The sequence below is a fragment of the Crassostrea angulata genome, chromosome 3 (assembly GCF_025612915.1).
Source record: "Crassostrea angulata isolate pt1a10 chromosome 3, ASM2561291v2, whole genome shotgun sequence".
Classification (NCBI taxonomy): domain Eukaryota; kingdom Metazoa; phylum Mollusca; class Bivalvia; order Ostreida; family Ostreidae; genus Magallana; species Magallana angulata.
The window spans coordinates 27,240,969-27,262,913 of record NC_069113.1 but is presented as its reverse complement, the minus strand read 5'-3'; the positions used below and the strand labels follow the sequence as shown (position 1 = coordinate 27,262,913).

Sequence of the window (21,945 nt, the reverse complement as noted above, 5' to 3'; positions counted from 1 at the left end):
CTTTTCTATTAATCTCTATTGTAAGAAATGTTTTGTTATCTATATGTAATTTTTAGCCATGTTCAATTATTCGGCAGTTGGAGAACGACGGTCAAGGCGCTTGTACTGGCCATGTGCACCGACACCCGACCTCGAGGAATAGTGTAATAAGATTACGGAGTTTTAATAAATCTTATAAAACGGAGACCGATCGACTTGTACATTTTCCGTGGGTCACAGAATTATCAAAGAAAACACTTTATTGTTTAATAATTTACATTCATTGTATATTTCCCCTTATGTTTGCATTGGAAATCTGCGACGTTCAATTTTCTATGAATACACTTTGCTAATTCATGCGCCATGAGCACAGATACAAACGTCTTCACGTGTATTAATTATTATTATTTTTTTTTAATTAAATGAAACTTTCAATCTTACATGACCAATTTGATATGTACTTTTGAAAAACAATCGTTAAAATATATCTTCTCCTTAATAAAAAAAGATTTTCTCCACAAAGTTTCTGGCACTATAATTTTTGTCGCAGAAGCTTACTAAATAACATGTTAATATGGCTGTTCCATGTATGTTTCATATTCCTGACTAAGAGCGCAAATAATGGCTTTATAGCGGCGATACACAATATTTCATACAAATAGACATCGGTATGAAAATTTAAATATAAGCATTGTTGTCTGCACCGCTTGGTGTGTCATAGGACCGACGACATCCAAAAATAAGCATTCAATGCTTAATTAAGTGACTGTTTCTTCTATATGAAACATTGATTGATAATTTGATATGTACTTTTAAGCGACTTGGATATGAGCTCAAAGCAAATACTTTTTAAAATGTTTCCCTCTTTTTATGTCTGGAATAGTCAACTGAGGCATTTTTAATGCTTGTCCGTTGAAAGTCAAAAGTCAAGTTAGAAACGAGTTACATAACTTAAAAGCCTTTGTTTAATTAAGTCATATTACTGTTTACAAATCATGTAGTTAGGAATTACAATGTCTGAAACAAGACAACTCGTAACTACTCATAACAAACAAGATGAATTATTTCTGTTTATTCGTAATAATCATTATAAACAGAAATTCTTAGACTGAATTAAGATGCCTCATTGCATCAAGACTTACTCTTTTTTAAAAGACACTACGTCACAAGATGTAAAATTATTTGTATGAAGCGATTTGGTTTAATATCATCAAAGTTCAGTGGTTAAAATGTTGGGCTTGTGGACTGTAGATCAAAAGTTCGAATCCGGTTTGGGCTTTAGTTTCTATTTACTGAATCAAATTTTTGAAATCATCATTTTTTTTCAAACTCAAAATTGTCTTTTCCGCCTATTTAAGAATCAACTGAAGAAAACATACACAACCTGCTGACGCGTGTTGTTAATTTTCTGCAGTGTTTACTGCCTTCATATCGGCATGAACCCCCAAAGAAAAAATTTCATTGTTCAGGTTAATTTCTTCTCAGCTTTTGACTTTTACAAGGGAGCACTCTGTGAAAGTAAATTATAATAGCGATGATCAAGATTAAAAACAAACAAGAATCGAACACGAGTCAGTAAATATGAAAATTCGAAAAGTTCAGCAATAATATACGGTTGATGCTGAATAATTGGAACACGAGGATGATACAGGGTCTTTATCCGTTCCACGAGATTTCTGCCGACATTTTAAGGGATTCCTGAAAGAAATCTGCAACCGCCTGCCAATACAGATCGCGTTGCCCGCTCGATGAAGGCTTCAATTCTGATTCTACACGACAGACGAGGAAGCGCTACTCGGAGAAATGAATAATTACAGAGCGATATTCTGGTGCGTGCTTCTTGGACTTCATAATGCGTTTGGTGAGTACATTTTCATGGATTTATATTGAATAATACACTTTGAGAAAATTAAAAAAAAAAAGAAATTTTAATTTTAAAAACTTCGATAAATTACAAATGCTCAAAATTTTAAATGATTTCTGATGTACTTGTGTTGTTGTTGTATTTTGTTTTTACAGAGTTTACTCAATAATATAGCATTGGTCCATGGGATTTTGAGTAATCCTTTATTTTTATGCTGAAGTGTTTTATGTAAACTCACCCGTGCCAAAAATTGGCAGGTTTGGAGTCAAGTGTGTATTTATTTTGAACAGAGAGAAGTATTGTGGTCTTGTCTAGAGCCACATGTTGCTGCCACCCCACGATTCGCCCCAGGAACCGGGCGTCAAAAATACGGCAAAACCCGAACGATGCTATAAAGCAATTAATAGACGCTGCCAGATTTTGAAGCTTTTGCCAATTAGAAGCATACTTTTCCAATATTTTGATCACTCCACTAAAATGAATTCCATTTATTAAAACGCATTTCTCTTAATACAGATTGTGTGTAATAATACGACACAAATGATAGTCGACATTACAGATCATTGCTATACAGTGATTTGAAATGTCGACTATCATTTGTGTCGTATTAGGTGTAGCAAGAACAAAGAAGTTTGTTAACTCACTAGTGGAAAAGATTTTAATATCAAAAAATGAAATGTTTAACACCCCCCCACTCTCTCTCTCTCTCTCTCTCTCTCTCTCTCTCTCTCTCTCTGTGTTCACGTCAATTCAAGACCCAATATGTTTACTGATGTAAATAACCTTTTGAGATCCCTTGGTCTCTTTCCCTATCCGAGTTATTACATGGTCGGCCAACAGTTAATTGGAAAAGCAAAAATCACTCCAGGCCGAACTTCACCGTAATGAGTGCAGGGAGGCCAGGTTCCTGACCTGTGACTGGTTATTTGTTCACCGAGGATGAAAAACAGATTTATTCTTTCTTCTGTATTTTATCTCAGATTCCTTCCAGTAAAAAGACATACAGAGAGATAACACTGACAAGACGAATAGAGTTCTGTTTATTTTGTTCTGTACGGTAAACATTGCAAACGATTACGTCAAATTAAAGAATTGCTTACAATTTCCGAATCCCCCCCCCCTCCCCCCCAAAAAGAAATCGAACATAACGGGTACCTGTACTATGTATACTTATGCCTACTACTAATATGCAATAATCTCGTTACCTCAAATTTTGAGGTCTGACTATCTGTCGGTATCGTTATAGTTTCTGACTTGAGTTCTGTATCCTGTAGTCTCTGCATTTTGTAGAATTTGACTTTAGTTCTGAATCTGTCTGCAGCCTATAGTTCTGCATTTGTAGTCTGCTGACTAAAGTTCTGTATATTAGAGTCTCTGAGTGTAGCTCTGTATTTTAAGTCTCTGACAAAAGTTCTCTTTTGTAGCCTCTGACTATAGTTTTGTATTATATAGTATCTGACTATAGTTTTGTATTTTATAGTATCTGACTATAGTTCTGTATTTTATAGTATCTGACTATAGTTTTGTATTTTATAGTATCTGACTATAGTTTTGTATTTTATAGACCCTGATAACAGTTCTGTATTTTCTAGTGTCTGCCCATAGTTCTGTATTTTCTAGTATCTGACTATAGTTCTGTATTATATAGTATCTGACTATAGTTTTGTATTTTATAGTATCTGACTATAGTTCTGTATTTTATAGTATCTGACTATAGTTTTGTATTTTATAGTATCTGACTATAGTTCTGTATTTTATAGTATCTGACTATAGTTCTGTATTTTATAGTATCTGACTATAGTTTTCTATTTTATAGACCCTGATAACAGTTCTGTATTTTCTAGTGTCTGCCCATAGTTCTGTATTTTCTAGTCTCTGAATATAGCTGAGCATTTTATAGTCTAAGACTATATTTTGTATTTCTGGTCTCTGATTGTAGTTCTATTTTTTGTAGTATCTGAATTTAATTTGTATTTTCTAGCCTCTGACTATTTTTCAGCTTTTTATAGTCTCTGAATATATTTCTGTATTTTGTAGCCTCTGACTATAGTTCTATACTTTGTAGTTTCTGACTGTAGTTTTGTATTTTTGTAGGCCTACAGGTTGGACTGACGGAGAAGCGCCTCCGTCTGTACTTGTTCAGTGAGTACAACTCGATGACCAGACCGGTACAGAACTACAGCCATGCCGTCACTGTGGGGGTGGGACTGTGGCTCAACCAGATCCTGGACCTGGTGAGTTGATGCACCATTTGACGATTCTTGGTAATCTACCCAGCCTCTGGTATAGACAAGTGATATCAATCACTCGTCTAGTATTGAGTATTTTATGTATGGAAACAGGTGGCTATGTTTTAGCTAATGCATCTTATATACGGAATATATTACTATAGTCTGTCCAATGTTATTGTATGGAACGCCTCAACTGCCTCATGTAGATAATCTTCATAATATGATGATACTTCAACATTTAATGCTGATACTTTAACATTACATGATGGTACTTTAACATTACATGCTGATACTTCAACATTACATGCTGATACTTTAACATTACATGCTGATACTTCAACATTACATGCTGATACTTTAACATTACATGATGGTACTTTAACATTACAAGCTCATACTTTAACATTACATGCTCATACTTTAACATTACATGCTGATACTTCATCATATGTTGGTACTTCACTATGCGGTAGTTCTAAAAATAGGGTTAGGGAAGCGTCGCCTAGGGAACGAAATACGCTAAAACTCAGAACACGTGGATGCCTGTTAAGTTTTTAACACTGGGCTGTTTCTCTGTTTCAGAGATTGATAAGATTGGACTATGGTCCACTAAAATTTGTTTAGATCGAGATACTCAACAAATGCTACTACATGTATTTGATTAAGTGTTGTCTTTGAAATGGGTCATTTTAAATTTTAAAGAATGGCTGCATTGTGAGTTCATTGAGGCTCAGCGCATAAAAATCAGGGGGTACCAAAAGTCCTTCAGGGAATTTTGGTTTAAAAATGTGCAATTAGAACGCAATCTTTTGGCGCTTAGTCAGAGCGAACAGCTAATTTTTTTTTTAAAAAGCACCTAAACAAATACTTCTGTCATTCATGTTATATGTAGATTCCTGGAGATCCACGTGAAAGAGTGGGCAATGAAAGCACTGGTTTGTTCAACAGTACAGTTACTGCTAAAATCAGATTCAACAGCAATGCGATGCTTTATCCTTTGCATGATCTTATAAGTTGCATGTGTGGTTGTCGTTTGCCTAAATACATGGCACCAAAACAAATCGTATGTTCGACAATATTTTTATTCAGTAGAGATCCTCTCTCATGAGCTGTAGTGTATTGTGTACTTCTTCAGTTCCAGCTGTTTTTTTAATTTTTTTAATTTTTGTTTACACATAAATCCACATACACACATAATTCAGACATATTTCATACATTTCAAGATTCTACATATTGTAATATCTTATTAATCTAAAGGAAATAGATTATCCGTGTAGTGTGAAAACGTGTTTTCTTGCAAAAATAAATATATAGATAAAAGAAATAGCTGTAAATGAAAAGAGAAAAATGGAGATATAGAGAAATATTTGTTCACAAGTCAATATAATAAAAAAAAAAAGAGAATAGTTTAAGCAATCGCATATGTCATAAAACTTGTTATAATTTCTCACAAATTGTTTGCCAGTGGTTTTCATAATCTGAGTATCTACAGTTTTTCAATAACATATATTTTTCAAGCAGAATCCTGTTTTTTATTATTTGTAGTTCCAGCTTTTTAACATGATCAAAACTAGTCTTAGTGGACCTTAGTCCTATATGATCAATCTCTGAAACAGAGAAACAGCCCAATGTTAAAACTTCCCTATTTTTAGAACCACCGCATAGTGAAGTACCATCATATAATGAAGTATCAGCATGTAATGTTGAACTATCAGCACGTAATGTTAAAGTACCATCATGTAATGTTAAGGTATCAGCATGTAATGTTAAAGTATCAGCACGTAATGTTAAAGTACCATCACGTAATGTTAAAGTACCATCATGTAATGTTGAAATATCAGTAAGTAATGTTAAAGTACCATCATGTAATGTTGAAGTATCATCATATTATGAAGATTACCTACATAAGGCAGTTGAGGCGTTCCATATTATTGCATCCGTCACTTTTTGATGATTTCTTTTATTAAAATAAACATACCTGTCAACGAAGTACAATTCAAATCGATAGATTTCTTCGTTGGTATATATCGGTTTATTCCCACTTAGCCAACATTCTGGAATTCAGTCTGTTTTCACATGTTATGTATTTGTAATCAATTACCTGAGAATAGTTTGTAGAAAAAAAAAAAAATAGAATTTAATTTTGCCTATAATCAGAATAAATAAATAAAAATAACAATTTTTTTTTTGAAATATAGATCAGCAATTTCTGCAAGATCATTGCCCTAAACATTTTATATGTTGAAACCAATACGGGCACTTGCATGATTAAAACGTTTATGTAAGTAATAATAAACTGTTTAAATTGGATGTATATTATATAATATTAAATGCGCTTTTGAACATTTGAGAGTATAACTTAATATAGCATAAATATGATCATTTAGCGCTAATCAAAGATTGGCGCAATGTGACGCAAAGCAAAAGCAATGCAATAAAACAAAGAAAAAGTAAGATCGAAGTCAGTTTGAGGAAACCAAAGATAGTACTACTGTGATGCGAATCAAAGCTAGACAATGTGACGCAAACCAAAGGCAGTGTGACGTAAATCAAAGGCAGTAAGGCATTTTGATACGATTGAATAAAAATACATGCACAACAATGCAGCGTATAAATTAAGAGACTGTAGATAGTGATGTCAAAGCATATTTCAATCTGTTCGACATTAAATTCTTTTTTTAGGATGAAAAGAAGCAGATCATCACGACTTCTGTTTGGGTCAAAGAGGTGAGTAGACAGCATCGATTGAAAAATGATGCAGATGTTGAAGAACTGTATGTTGCAGAGATTGACGCATTCGTTACAGAGGTGATTAGATAGGTTGCAGAAATCGATGCAATCGTAAATGAGGTGAGAAGATAATAGTTAATGGAACTAAAAAGTCGGACATGAAAAATATCAGTAGACTTATAGAAGTACTTGTTGACCTACAAAAACATTATAATGAGATTACCCCAAATTACTGCGAGCATGTACATACATGTACGGTAAGTGACTAAGTGTACGTATTTTGTTTTGTCTGGTTGTTTTTTTTTTTGGGGGGGGGGGGATAAAATATATAGCTGTAATATTAAACACGCTTCAGAACCAATATTTATACTAAACTCTGTCCCAAGATATTTTGGATTCACGTTTGGCTTAATTGTTTGATATTTATAAATACCTCAGGATCCAAACGATGTTCATTCAAAAGTATGAAAAATTTCCAAGATTTCTCAGTCAAAACGCCCTTGTTAGCTTATCAGGTTTCAATACAATGCTAAAAAATGTGATGTCTACGGAGATTTTGCATTGCAGAAAGCCCGGATGATAACGTTGAAATATTGCGCGATGTATTCCTAGTGTATTCCGAATGGAGAAAAGATGTAAACATTCCCCATTATAAATCTCCGTAAGGAATCTGTTTTTGTTCCTGTGAATTTTTCCGAGTGAAAGATGATCATGTGTCAATGAAATTATCTTGGAAAATATCCCTTTCAACTATTTCAATTGCACTTCTTTCACAGGTAAGTGTATTTTTATCAAAAATCGTCCAAACGTGAATCCAAAATATCTTGGGACAGAGTATAAATGCTATACGTACATTTGCTACATTTTGAATGTTTTCAATTTCAATTGTGTTGCAGACTTGGTTTGATGAATCACTGAAATGGGACCCAAACAAATATGAAAATACAACGCGTTTAGTTGTTTTCTCTACGAAGCTATGGTTACCGGATATGTTCGTTTTTAACACGTACGGATTTGTTCTTAACAGTTGTTTTTAACAGTTTTACGCCGAAATTTATTTGTTGCCTAGTGTCTCATATCGTATTCCATTTTTACACAACTTTTGCATAAACACATTGTAGGGCAGGCGGACACTCGGAAGGTTTTGTAAACGTCACCGGAAGTAAACTAATTATTGACAGTTCCGGTATAGTCACGTGGACAGTTCCTCTAATCATAAAGAGTTCCTGTCCGGTAGATGTGACGTACTTTCCATACGACCAGCAGACATGTGAGATTCATTTTGGGTCATGGATTTATGACGTCACCAAGGTTGATCTTCAACTTCTCTCCGGAGGACCGAACCTTAAGCAGTACATACTGAACAATGAGTTTGATCTGTTGAACGTCAATCTATACAGAACCACGGTAACGTTCATTAATCTGACAAATAATAGTAGGTATTTATAGAATATGTAGATCTTTGCATGACGCTTCAAAACATACTAACTTTTTATTTCAAATCGATATTTTAACATTCAATATACCAGTACTGTGGAAAGTGTATTTAGAATTTCTGCGTTTGATATCAAATATCCAGGCTAGTGTGGAGGCTCAGTGGCATCTTTTTTCAATTTAAAGAAAACATAATTTTGGCTATAATTTCACAGGTGGACGAGACGTGTTGCCCTGGAAACGGATCTCATCCAATCATCCATTTTCAAATGACCATTAAGCGAAAGTCCATTTACTACGACTACATAGTGATCGCCCCTACCATCATGCTGTGTATCTTGACCCTAGCCTCGTTCTGGCTGCCTTGTCACCACGGGGAGAAGATCGCCATTGGTCTGACAGTTTTTCTCACGCTGTACGTGTTACAGCTGCTGATTGCAGAGAACGTTCCGGACACCAACACCACGCCCGTGCTAGGTAGTGTATGAATGAAGGAGGCATATCAACGCAATATATTATAATGTAATATAGGAAAGACGCCAAACATAATAGACTAATCACTCCACTTATTACATTTAGCGTCGTTACAATTTGCCTCAAATTTCAAAATATCAGTGGCGTCGGAAGCAAATTGAAAGTGGGGGGGGGGGGGGGGGGGGGCTAGACTAATCCTCAGAAATCTTGATAAAACCCAATTCCCAAAATTATGAAAATCCTAATCCGTGGGGAGGCGGGGGGGGGGGGGGGGGGGGAGTATACCTATAGTTCCCCAAAAAAATTTCTTACCTACCAAATTTTTTCTCCCCCAAATCATGAAATTCCTAATCCGTGGGGGAGGGGGGGGGGGGCTAGTATACCTGTAACTTCAACTTCTCAATATTTCAATATGTTTTCAAGGTCAATTTCAGATCACTTATGTTTACTGCGAGAAAAAGTGGGGGGGGGGGGGGGCTGAAGCCCCTATTATGTTACGTGCCTAATGGTTAGGTCTACCTTTGCAAAAAAAAGTGTGGGGGGGGGGGGGGGGGGCCAAGGGGGCTAAGCCCCCTAGCCCCCCCCCCCCCCCCCCGGTTCCGACGCCTATGAAATATAACAACGCTAAATGTAACAATGTCAAAAGTGATCAGACTCTCTTTATTACACTTTTCAATTTGACAAATTGAATTACATCAAAAAGTCAAACGAAATGTTATAAACAAATTGCAATAATTTAAATTCGAAGTCACAACCATTGTCATTGTGTGAAGCTTAGTTGTTTGCTCAGTGATCGTAGCCCTTGTGGTCACTGGTTGAAATCCCACTGTTGGTGTACATGATGTTGTGTGTTGTGTCTTTGGACAAGCGCTGCAAGTACTGTTTTATTCAACCTAAAAACTGATGTGGTGATGGGTTGGGGTCATTACTCACACCCTCTTATCAATTGTTAAAAATATTACTATTAGTAATACATAGCGATTGTGTGTTAGAAAATTTCAAAGGAAAATCATGATAACTGTTCCGCCTAACAGATTTTCTGTTATTTCCTTCAGAATTGTGAATGTCTATTTTCAATATGGATACTATATAGTACTTTTTTGAATGAATAATTTTGAAATCGAAGTTTTTTGCATTATGACATTTTGCGAAGAGATAAACGCAAAACGAAATAATAAAAAAGCGATAGGCCTTTCTGAAGTATTATAAACTATGCATCGGTGGCCTAATTCATATTCTCAGGTTTTTAAGTGCATATAGTCTGGATGATATTTTATATTTAGATGTATTTTATGTCTTATTAATATTCGCAAACTTTTACACCTGTGAAGCAGGAAAATTCGATATAAAGTGAACTGAGCCATGTCCTTAGATACATGTGTGATGAATGTTTTCCTACTTGAAATCGACAGTTTACATTTTTGGTGTAATTGTCTTGCCCCTAAACACCACCTGAACATGTGTCTTCAATGATTATCTTTCAAACACGTCTCTATCTTCCCAAGTCAAGAGTTTCTGATCCGCTCCGCTCTACATAAACATTTATGTAGAGCGGAGGGGATCAGAAACTTTTGACTTGGGAAGATGACACGTCTGTCATAAAATCTTTGTAATTAATACTAGTAATTGGTTTAAAATGGTTTTCTTTTTTACGTAGGTGTGTTTATTTTTCTGGTGATGACCTTAAACTGTATATCTCTGATCATGGCGACGCTGGTGATGGGTATAAAGAAGCGATCAACATTAAAACCAGTGCCACAAGTACCGCCATTGATGCTGAAGGCCTGCAAACAGCTGCTAGCAACAATCACCTGTACACCACCGGAATCTCGTTTCCATGCCTACAATCTCTGTCAAGAAGAAGACGATAAGGACAAGCCTTTCACCGCAACGGAGTCCTGGGATTCCTTGGATCATCTTCTTCACGAATTTGATGACGTTGCAGACGATGAAGATGTATCGTCCGCTCACCTCTTGCCCTGTGCTGTCAGTGACGACATTTCCCAGAGTTCCATTTTAGCGAGTGCCCTCTCCTACAGACGAACCCTAAAGAACAGACGCTCGTATCGTAGAGCCATACACGGTGAGAATCAACAGTCTAGTGCCGTATCTCCTCCTCAGACAGACCCTAAAGCACCCGTCAGTCCGGAGACCTTGGTCCGAAAACAGGAGTGGTGCTTTGTAGCGGAGACAGTGGACAAAGCCTCCTTCATCGTGTATCTTGCTAGCATGTTTATCACAATCTTGACCGTTTTGGTCATTGTACCCAGTTTTCAAAACCTCAACATCTAAATGTAATACTTTTTCCAGGTACATATATTGGTGCATTTAATTTTTTTTTTTTATAAAAATAACGTTTATTTTATATAATATATATTTTTAAGGCCAAGTCTTTAGCTATGACATATGACACAGCTCAGCATTTCAAAAATCCAAAAATAAATTCAAGAAAACAATGCCTTCTATTAAAATGATTATTTATTGCATATACATATCCTCTAAACAAAATAATACAATGATTTTAAGAATGACATACTTTTGTATGAATATCATGCAGCAAATGGCACAAAAATCTAAAACAATTCTATCTTGATAAAAAATAAACTGGTTCATACCTAAGTATACCCTTCATGCAGCAAATCTAAGGTTAAACTGTATTACATATGTCAGAAATAGAACATTGCAAGTCGTATATATATGTAAGTAGAATATATAAACAAAACGATCACAACCCGCACTCAGTCTCTCAATCATTCAGACAGAGCACACACGTATATTCTAAGTTACTACTAAAGTCTAGATTACAAGATTTGTCATTTAATACATGTTAAGTTCCAAGGTGTTCAGTGACAAGCAGACATCTTTGATCAATATCAGTTGGTGTTTAACTGACATTGCTGAATCACTAACATTCTCTTTTCAATGAGATTTTTGATTTTGTACACACCAGGAAAGCAGTAAATTGATTTTAATGCAGAAGTCAACATGATTTATAATTATTTTAATAGAATGTCAGAACTGTCTGAAAATAAATCTGACCTCTAAATTGATTACATTGTTAAATTAAATATAAAATTATGCATGTCAATGTTTGAATGACAGCTACACAACAAATGTAAATATTTAATGTAATACCTTTATAAATAAGTGAATTTCAAAACACTTTTCAAATATAAAGAATGGATTTCATAAAACTGACAAATAAATGTATCAACATATATATGTTTCATTATCAGAATCTCATGACAGGTCTTGAATATGCTAAAGAGAATGTTCCCGAGTTTCTTACGATGTTATGTGTATAAAAACATATTAATAAGCTAATTATGTGTCTATTTGCATTTTCCCTTTGTTTTGAAATGGAACAGTCCAAAAATACAAATTATTGAGACAAAAAAGTTTCCTATGAAATAGGAATTATGTATGTCTGTCTTTTGGATCATCCTCCTTCTTGTGATTACAAATCTTTGCCTCTTTGGGGACCCATATTGATTCAACAAAATTTTGTATTCTTGTTTAAAACAGTAAGTTTCTCTATGACAAAGAGGGAAAACAACAGAATGGTATCAATGACTTAAAAGATATTTTATGTACAAAGACAGTTTGTAATCATGAAATGTGATGAATAAGGGTGCAGAAAATCTGAATCTGGGAAATGTGGCCACACAACAACAATGTACCACAGGCCTGACTTATCTCAGCACTAAAATTCATGGGTGTTATCCTCCCCAAATAAAACCTCCAATGCAGAATCTCAAATGTTACAAATCTTATCTACAGAAAATGATGACATTTTTTCTTGAACAATGTTCATGACCCTGTCAGGATATAATTTAAGAAATAAAACACTGCAGGGACAAAAGCCTATAACATTTTGTGCATGAAACATGATTTTCAGTCAAATATTTTCACAAACAATGGATACTGTCATCGGTCAGATGACATGCGTGGTTGTTTTTCTGGGGGCCCTTCATCCTCAGACGACCCCCCTTTGTCCTGGGGTGAGGATGGTTCTGCTTTGACATTTTTGCCAGATAGCTGCATCTGGAGGGCCTGCGCATGTGATAGAGGAATTATCAGGTTCTGTAAGCTGGTAGTAGGGGTTAATCCACTGAAATGATAAGAGAACAGATCTTGGTGTACATTACTCCAAACAAACTGCAAATCAATATTTAATACATGCAAAACATTTATACAATTTTTTTATATAGTATTTTGCATATAATTACCTGGGTGTAAGGGATATTCCAGAAGCCTGCACGGCAGCAGTGAGCGGCCCTGGGATCCCTTCCCCTCCGGTAAATGCTGACCCCAAAAGCTTGGCCAGGTCAGCACTGTTTATCTGCAAGTCAGCTGATGGAAAAAATACACATTTAACTTAAGAAAAATTGAATAAAAACAAGAGGCCCATGGGCCACATCGCTCACCTGAGGAACAATAGGTATGATAAAATCAGCTCAATGGAGACTATAATACAAACTATCTGGACAATGTACAATAATTCATGTAAATCCTGTATAAATAAAATCCATTTTCCCCTGGATATTCTTATGTTTATAATCATTAGTCCCTTTTCTAACAGGATGATTTTATAGTCATATCATATGTTGAGTATTGTAGTTCTAAAAAAGATCCCTAACAATAGTTTATATATGGGATATAAACGTACATCAAACTCTGAACCTTCTCGTGAGGCCAAAGAATTGTCCTGGGGCCAAAGTCTTAACATCTGGCTGATTAGTTTCTGAGAAGATTTTTAAAGATTTACCCTATATATTCCTTTGTTAAACTTTGACCCCCCTCCTATTGTGGCCCCACCCTACCCCTGGGGATCATTATTTTCACAACTTTGAATTTACACTACCTGAGGATGCTTTCACACAAGTTTCAGCTTTCCTGGCTGTTAAGTTTCTGAGAAGAAGATTTTAAAAGAATAACTCTGTTTATTCCTATGTAAAACATCGACCTCCCATTGTGGCCCAAACCTACCCCCAGGGGTCATAATTTTCACAAATTTGAATCTACACTACCTGAGGATGCTTCCACACAAGTTTTAGCTTTCCTGGCTAATTAGTTTCTGAGAAGAAGATTTTTAAAGATTTACTGTATATAATCATGTTAATTTTCGATCCCCCATTGTGGCCCCAACCTTCCCCATGGGGTCATGATTTTCACAACTTTGAATCTACACTACCTGAGGATGCTTCCACAAAAGTTCCAGCTTTGCTGGCGAATTGGTTTCTGAGAAGAAGATTTTTAAAGATTTATTGTATATATTCCTATGTTAAAATTCGATCCCCCAATTGTGGCCCCACCCTACCCCCGGGGGTCATGATTTTCACAACTTTGAATTTACACTACCAGAGGATGCATCCACACAAGTGTCAGCTTTGCCGGCGAATTAGTTTCTGAGAAGAAGATTTTTAAAGATTTACTGTACATATATTCCTATGTAAAACGTCGATCCCCCATTGTGGCCCCACCCTACCCCCGGGGGTCATGATTTTCACAAATTTGAATCTTCACTACCTAAGGATGCATCCACACAAGTGTCAGCTTTCCTGGCCGATTAGTTTCTGAGAAGAAGATTTTTAAAGATTTACTTTTTATATTCATATGTTAAACTTCTACCCTCCATTGTGGCCCCATCCTCAGGTGAGCTAAAAAGGTTAAGTTTACAATTCAATAAGTTGGTTTCTGGAAGAACAAATTTTGAAAATTTTCGTAATAAATATTGACAATTTTTTTTACTTTTTTAATCTTTAGCTTTTAAGATCTGTGTACAAACATAGAATTGTGAGCAAATCTCTGCATCTTGCTTATAATTCGAAGCTTAACACTCAAATATGGTTAGTAAATAGAAATTGTAAACAATTAAACACAAGAAACATGCACTACATGTATAACAAATAAAGAACACAATTTTATTTTTTCGAAATGAATCATATATATACATGTATATGCCTACATATTTCCGTAAGCGATATCAAACTCTATTTAAACTGAATAAACTAGAGAAAATGCCGAGCATCTCAACAAAACCTATTGCATTAATCTACCATTACGCAAAAGATAATGCCGAATTACCGATAGAATGAATTGTATTTCAGTACCCCTACATCAGATTTTGCTTAATTTGCGCAGGTAAGCAGTTAATGTAACTGTTTGATTTACCGAAGTCTCTGTTTGATTTGATACGTAAAAATCACGAAATACAGACGATAGTTTCCAGGTTACAAAGCATAAATAATGAAAATGAAACGAAAATCAGAACAAGCTAACACCAACGTCATGTGTGAAAACTGTCAACGCATTGAAATATTTAGCCTCAATTTACTTCACAAAATCGGCAACAATATATTTTGCATGTTTCAAAATTTCCCTTCATACGCGAACTGTTGCACAACAAGCAAATTCATCATAGTCAGATCGACCCTTTTTCGTATAATGTCATGGCTGCTTTAAACAAAGAACCTCGTTTTAGAAGTATGGAATACGAGTTTTGGTAAAATGGGTATGCATACCCGGGCCGTGGCAAAATAAATGCCTGGGCAGATCGGCAATCATCAATTCCAAATACGCATTATTTTGCAGCAATATCTACAGCGAATACAAATATACTAGTCCATCAAATATCCTGAAATTTTAATGAGATTGGCAGATTAATAACTGTCAATCTTTTGTTTTGCCCAGGCCAAGTCTTGCCTACCCATTTTACCGGATGCCGAGCCCGAGGCTATTAAACTGATTGAAACACGCCTTTCCTTTATTATTATTTTCGTAATAACTTAGATTTGAAACAAAATTACACCTTAATTTTTGCAATTTATATTTTCCTTCCCATAAGGATAATTTATGCTAAACTACGTTGAATTTGCCTCGGTAGCTCTTGAGAAGAAGATTTTTAAAAATGCACCCCCCTTTTTCTACAGTTTCAAGGTTTTCTCCGCTTTGAATACAGATCGGACTTTTATTTTTGCAATTTATATTCGCCCTCCCATAAGATGCTTTGTGCCAAATTTGGTTGAAATTGGATAAGCAGTTTTAGAGAAGAAGTTCAAAATGTAAAAAGTTTACAGACGGACAGACGGACGACGGACAAAATGTGATCAGAATAGCTCACTTGAGCTTTCAGCTCAGGTGAGCTAATAAAACCAAAGAAAAATTTTCTTACTCTTTTCTACCAGTCCCAATTATTACCGAATGTTAAATATCTTTGATATTTTTGACTACCGGTATTTCAAAGGAAACTCCCAATCAGTAGAGTTTTAAAAAGTAATAGTATTTAACAACTTTAATATGTGATCAAAGCAAATTTTTAAATGTTTATAAGTTCATTTTTTGGAGTGTCTTTTCACAGACAGGCACTGTCAACTACTAATTTGCCAAGATGTACCGTACATATTTTTGCATGTTTCAAAAAATGACACAATATTTCAAAACAAGGAAGTTCAACTTCTTTATCCTTGAGAATGAAAATTATTTGTGGTAATGTTCTATATTGAAAATATTGAGACAGTACAACTTACTGGGTAACATTGCTGATGGAAGGACAGACGCTAGTTGTGTACTGGGAGTAGCTTGGGAAATCTGAGGAGTGTCGAGGGACGTGGATTGAGATTTAGCTGTTTGTGTCTGAAAAGATGAACTATCAACTTAAAATTCTGCCATTTCTTTCTTTTTCACAATTCTTGATTATTAACAGTCTTATCCACTACACAACCTAATAATGTTTACAAGTTTTATTTGATTGAAAATAACATCAAAATTCCCTTCTGAACCATCAAAACTTTCAATACTGTGGAATCATTAGATTTCGTGGTGGCTCAATTTTCGTGGAATTCGTGGATACCTCTCAACCACGAATTAACATCCTCCACCAATTAATAAATTAGGGTAATAAAGTTATATTTCCTATGTATGTTTAAGAGAATACACGAAATTACGTCCCCATGAACCTGTAAAATTTAAGCAATCCACGAAAATTGGCCCCCATGAAATTTAATGATTCCACAGTAGTTGAAACTTAAAATCAATTCTAAATCTCTTTCAAGATTATTGTATATAAACATGCAGTCTTACTTCAGATTTTGCTGGAATGACAACTCGTAGATTAGGTTTTCCTTTTCCTTGGCCGAAATCGGTTTCCTTAGCAGCAGAGTTTGGAGACAGGTCCTGGGTTTGTTGGCTAGGAGATGTTTTGGTTGCTGTTACCGAGGGAGAGACTTTGGTTGCTTTAAAGAACATATCACATCATATGCTGTGGGTTATTTCAAATTAAATAAATACAACATAACTGAATATAAGGACTGATAGAGGAAAGTGGCACTATGAATGAAAGAAAAAGTGAGCAAGCTGAACTACCCCACACTCCCCAATTACTTGACAACACTACTAATAATGAATGGCAGGGTACCCATCAAATACATATAAAGAAAAACTGATAAATAGCATAACTCATGAAAAATCATCAGATAAAAACTTCACGCAAATATGCACAACTATTCCTTTGTCAACCACAAAAATCTTAATTCCAATGGGCTGAAATTCCCAAGAAAATCAAGAAATCAGAATTTTCTGGTAATATGCACATCTACACATTGTTTCCTAAATACCTACAAAGTTTCAATAAATTCCTTGCAGCAGTCAAAGAGTTGTACTTACAAACTGTTCATTACTTTATTCAATATAGGACCAAAACTCTAGGTACAAAAGGGCAAAAATTTGCAGAAAAATAATTGAAACTGAAATTTCCTAGTAATTCAGTTACACACATCTATACATTGTGTCTTAAGTACCAAAAAAGTTTCACAAATTACATGCAGCAGTTTAAGAAAAGTTCCACATACAAAAAAAAAACAAGACTGACTGACGGACATGTCAAAACTTTGTTGCATTGGGTATTATAAGTAGTGATGTCAATGAGCACCCGATTATCGCTCGGTCACACCGATCAATAACTAAAATTTTCTAAGTTGATTATTCGTAATAAAGTGAATTGAATTTAAAAATATTATTTATTTTTTCTTAATGCGGCAGTTTTTGTTAAACGAATGTTGATAACAGATTTCTTTTATTAACATGTTTATCCGTAAATTACACTCTTTTCCATCGGTGTCCCTGGTGTATTTTTTAAGCGGCTAATAATTAATCTCTTTTAATTTACTAAAGCAGACATGTACTCGAGAACAATTTGTGTTTCTTCTAATTAGTTATTTATTGGATTAGATGTTTGTTTAACCAAAACTTCAATCATATCAATAATTATCTTAAGGCGTTTATTTCTATAATCATTAATCTTTGATTGTTGATTAGGCACGGACAATGACTAAATACTGTGGAACAGGTCACATTTGATTTGCTTAAGATGATACGGAGCTAAATTTTATAAGAGTCAGGAGAGAAAAAAAAGGAAAAGCCAGGACATTTTCTAAAGGATATTTAGATAAAATACTTTTCAATTTATTTTTAATCAAATACATATATTATACGTTATCATAAGTTTTTAGATGTTCTTTAATTTAAGATATTAAAGATGAATGTGGCAGTAGCATTGTTTGATTCAACAAGGGCACCGCTAAGTGGATCATCTTCTCGCGACATGAGTTATTGTGTGGGGGATGCATTATTTAGGAATATATAGTTATGCAAATGTAAATGAGGAGACAACATTCTTCTAAGCTAACCCTCCATTACTACAAAAACTACTTTTTCTTTACCTGTACTAGATCTAAATCCAAAAAATATCAAGTTGTTCATTTGAACTGCTTACCTTTACTTTGGTTTCACAGAAGTGAAGCGGAAGTACTTATGGTCAAGTCGTACATAAAATTTCTGTTTAAAATTGTGTTATTTTACAACATATTAAAAAGTACTGAACTAACTGACTTGAGAATTAATAAGGTTTGTCCTTTTACTATGCCAAATAAGTGTACGAAGTTTGATAAATATCCGTGGAAGGGTTTTCTTTAAATCTTGCTTCCAAGCTGAACACACACACACACGCACAGCCCCTTCGCAACAAGTTGCGCGAGGGGATAAAAAGGTCTCACAGTTTCAAATTTGCTTAAATCATCGATTATCCGACTATGACTCGACTAAAGCCTCCGATTAATTGATTGAGCAAACTGAGTAAAATTGACATCCCAAATCATAAGTGTACCTGTTGGTTGCTGGATGGAAGTATGAGCTGTTGATGGTTGCAGTAAGACCACCGAGCCCCCAGCGCCCTGCTGTTGACTGGTTTGGGGGAAACTCCCTCCCTGCACCGGAACTGATACTGGCATGGGCTGCTGGTACAGGACTGGCTGCTATATAGATATACAACCAGTTTAATGATACATAGTAGGTAATCAAGGTAGGCATGCTTCATTATACCCAATTTGTCAGCTATGGAAATCTGATTACTTCCATTATATCATTAGATTTAAACTGATCAATGTCCTCTAGATAAAACTCATTATATAGACCTTTTGAGTTCCTGTCATCACTCGGGCGTACTCCTGGTCGATTCGGCGGTAGCGATCTTCAGTGTTGGGGGTTAAGGTGTACTTTTCATCATCATCATCATCCCCCTCCCCTTTAATATCCTTCTTGCTTATCATCTATAAAAAAGACACAAAACCTTAGTATATAGCATGAGCATGAATGTTATAAATTTACCATTTCATGAGAAAAACAAGATTGCTTTGTCAAATAGATTTGCTAAGGCAAAACTAGCCACGAGCAATTAAATTTGTGTCATGACATGTCCTGCATGGTGCATTATGCATTCAATTAATAGTTAATGGGCATCTTACTCCTCATTTAAATTTGGAATTTCCATTCTTCTTACATTTCAACATCAAAATTATCCAGTACCCTTAATTTTATACTCTATTCTCTTTGGAGAAGTGGACAGGCACAGCCTTCATCCATGCCTGTCCACTTTTCAAAAGAGAATACTTTGTAAACATCCTGTGATCGATATTTATATTGTACCTCCAGAATGTCCTTGTTGGTTTGGCTGACCACAGTATCATTATACTCGGTGTACTTGAGCAACACCTTGTCCATGTCCGAGCTGGCATACTGGTACAGCTTGTTGTTGGAGGTGAAGATGATGAGAGCGATCTCACAGTCACACAGCACACTCAGCTCATACGCCTTCTTCATCAGACCAAACTTTCTTTTGGTGAATGTCACCTGTTGAAAGTTTTATCTACACATTTCAGACATCAAAAATTACATAATCACATAACAATGCATCTCTGATGTCATGCTGTTTGGAGATACATGTATAAAGAAAGAAGAATTACTATCAATTATTTGTTCTTTGCACTATTAGGCCTACCTGACGATTTCTCTCATCATTTATTCTAGTTATCGAAATTTTCTTTCTTCCCATTTTCAGTTTTTTTTCACTTCTTAAATTTTAAGTAGAAATATCTGAAAACAAATAGATTATGTTTGATAAAAACTGATCTTTTAAAAAAAATCATTTAAACTTTCAAATCAAATTAAACATGCAATGTACGTATGTGGCAAAATATCTCAATAATGAAGAGATTTCACTCAATAATTATTATGTACACTAAAGTTTTATATTGACACAAGATTGATTGAAGTCAATTAATTGAACACCAATCTGATTTCTGTCATACATGAGGATGTTTACATGTACTCTTTAATCCTATTCATAACATGCATAAGCCTTTAAACATTCATAATTGACAATATTACACCAATGCATACCTAAATATGCAAACATGGGAATTTTAGATAATTAGACTAAAATTTGGAAATAACACACTTTAATCCCAATTGTGTTCAAAATTGGTTAAATGACAATTTAAAGTTAAAGTATTTTGACTTAAAAACTTATATTTTCAATGATAAGTAAATATAAAAAGAATCACCTTGCTATTGACAAAAATAAATTTCTATATTAATTCTATCTTTATAAATACACCAAGGAAACCCTGTAGCACAAAATTAGAACACCGTCGCCATTTGGCAGCCTAGTCACAAAACGAAACTTAGGACTCGTTAGGTGATTTACAAGGAAGCCATTGCAACTGCATAAACAGTGCACTTGAGATTGAACGCTTTAATAACGAAAGTAGTCATATCATCCACTAAGCTACGTCCATGCAGCCAACTATAATAAAAAAAGCTATCGTCATAATTATTAACTATCCAGATATATTTTAAGAAGGTCTGGGGGCAATCTCATGACCAAGCGTGCTGGTCTCAGCTTTTGGGACTTTTCCAAACATGGAGAGAAATGCTGCAACAAAACATTCTACCGCAAGGTTAGGGAGAAAACAAACATAATCAAAACAGAAATGATAAAATAAACATCTAGATAAAAACAATAACATGAGAATTTATAAATATACCAAAACGGTTGCTATTTTTACTAACCAGTAGAATCTTCGTCGTTAAAACTTGTACAAGTTGTGCTATTTTGGGCATGGAAATCACGATGGTATTTTTAGCTAAATTCCAATATGGCGAATAATCCGCGCAGTTTAGACATGACGTCAGTGGTCAGATATCGATTTTAACGCCATTTAATAAAGATAATAATTAATGAAATATATTTCATAATTTTATTCAATTCTAGCTTTTAAATAAATCTATCATTAATCTTAATGAGTTATTGATTTTGACGACCCCTTATTCGGCTTAATATTACAGAACTATTTTTTGTCGTAGTAATTGTATTCAGCATAGCACAACCGGAAATAGATTGGCGGATCCAGCATTTCATATGATTACTGGCCCTATTACATACAAGGGCCTTATAGGAAATTTAAAGCTATCCATTATTTGCTATCTTTAAAAAAAAGTACATATATTTTCTTGAGTAAAATTTTTCTACAATGAAGTACTGATATACAGAAATAAAATAGAAAATCAAAGTACTGAAGTACTGAAAGCCAAGCTCTTTTGGTGTGTCTTTATGCATTTTGTGTAGTAAAGACTGAAAATCTCTCTCTCTCTCTCCTCTCTCTCATGCTTTTAATGTCGGCAAAGCATCAGAGAGCGACCAAATTTTGTAAGCGGCTATAAACAAAAAAATGTCTGTCTAGTAGAAGTTCAATAGTTGCTGCCTTGAATTTTGCAACAAGCATTATATATTCAATCCCTATTTCTTAATTGCGCAGCAAAGTAGTATGTGTCCAAAATGCATAGCAATGTCTTAAAAACACGTTATTAATAAGAAAACTAAAAAAGATAGACAATTCA

General features: G+C 34.8%; 2 protein-coding genes across 4 annotated transcripts; one reads left to right on the top strand and one right to left on the bottom strand.

Moving 5' to 3' along the window:
- Nucleotides 1-1,513: 1,513 nt before the first annotated feature.
- Nucleotides 1,514-11,055, top strand: LOC128178064 (neuronal acetylcholine receptor subunit beta-3-like). The gene is made up of 7 exons (XM_052845057.1): nucleotides 1,514-1,840; nucleotides 3,938-4,077; nucleotides 6,757-6,801; nucleotides 7,701-7,810; nucleotides 7,926-8,211; nucleotides 8,454-8,715; nucleotides 10,370-11,055. The coding sequence occupies exons 1-7, from the start codon at nucleotides 1,783-1,785 to the stop codon at nucleotides 11,002-11,004; spliced, it is 1,536 nt and encodes a 511-aa protein (XP_052701017.1). The 5' UTR covers nucleotides 1,514-1,782; the 3' UTR covers nucleotides 11,005-11,055.
- Nucleotides 11,056-11,172: 117 nt separating this feature from the next.
- On the bottom strand, nucleotides 11,173-21,238 carry LOC128178065 (myocyte-specific enhancer factor 2C-like). 3 transcript variants are annotated; one of them, XM_052845060.1, is made up of 9 exons: nucleotides 21,118-21,238; nucleotides 20,045-20,139; nucleotides 19,693-19,896; nucleotides 19,182-19,316; nucleotides 18,875-19,019; nucleotides 16,795-16,946; nucleotides 16,242-16,347; nucleotides 12,942-13,065; nucleotides 11,173-12,823 (listed from the first exon to the last, which is right to left on the bottom strand). In XM_052845060.1, the coding sequence occupies exons 2-9, from the start codon at nucleotides 20,096-20,098 to the stop codon at nucleotides 12,640-12,642; spliced, it is 1,104 nt and encodes a 367-aa protein (XP_052701020.1). In that variant the 5' UTR covers nucleotides 20,099-20,139; nucleotides 21,118-21,238; the 3' UTR covers nucleotides 11,173-12,639. The 3 variants fall into 3 exon arrangements, with proteins under 3 accessions (XP_052701020.1, XP_052701018.1, XP_052701019.1); XM_052845058.1 differs by having other exon boundaries at nucleotides 18,875-19,022; nucleotides 21,118-21,237; XM_052845059.1 differs by lacking the exon at nucleotides 21,118-21,238 and adding an exon at nucleotides 20,610-21,044 and having other exon boundaries at nucleotides 18,875-19,022.
- Nucleotides 21,239-21,945: the final 707 nt, after the last annotated feature.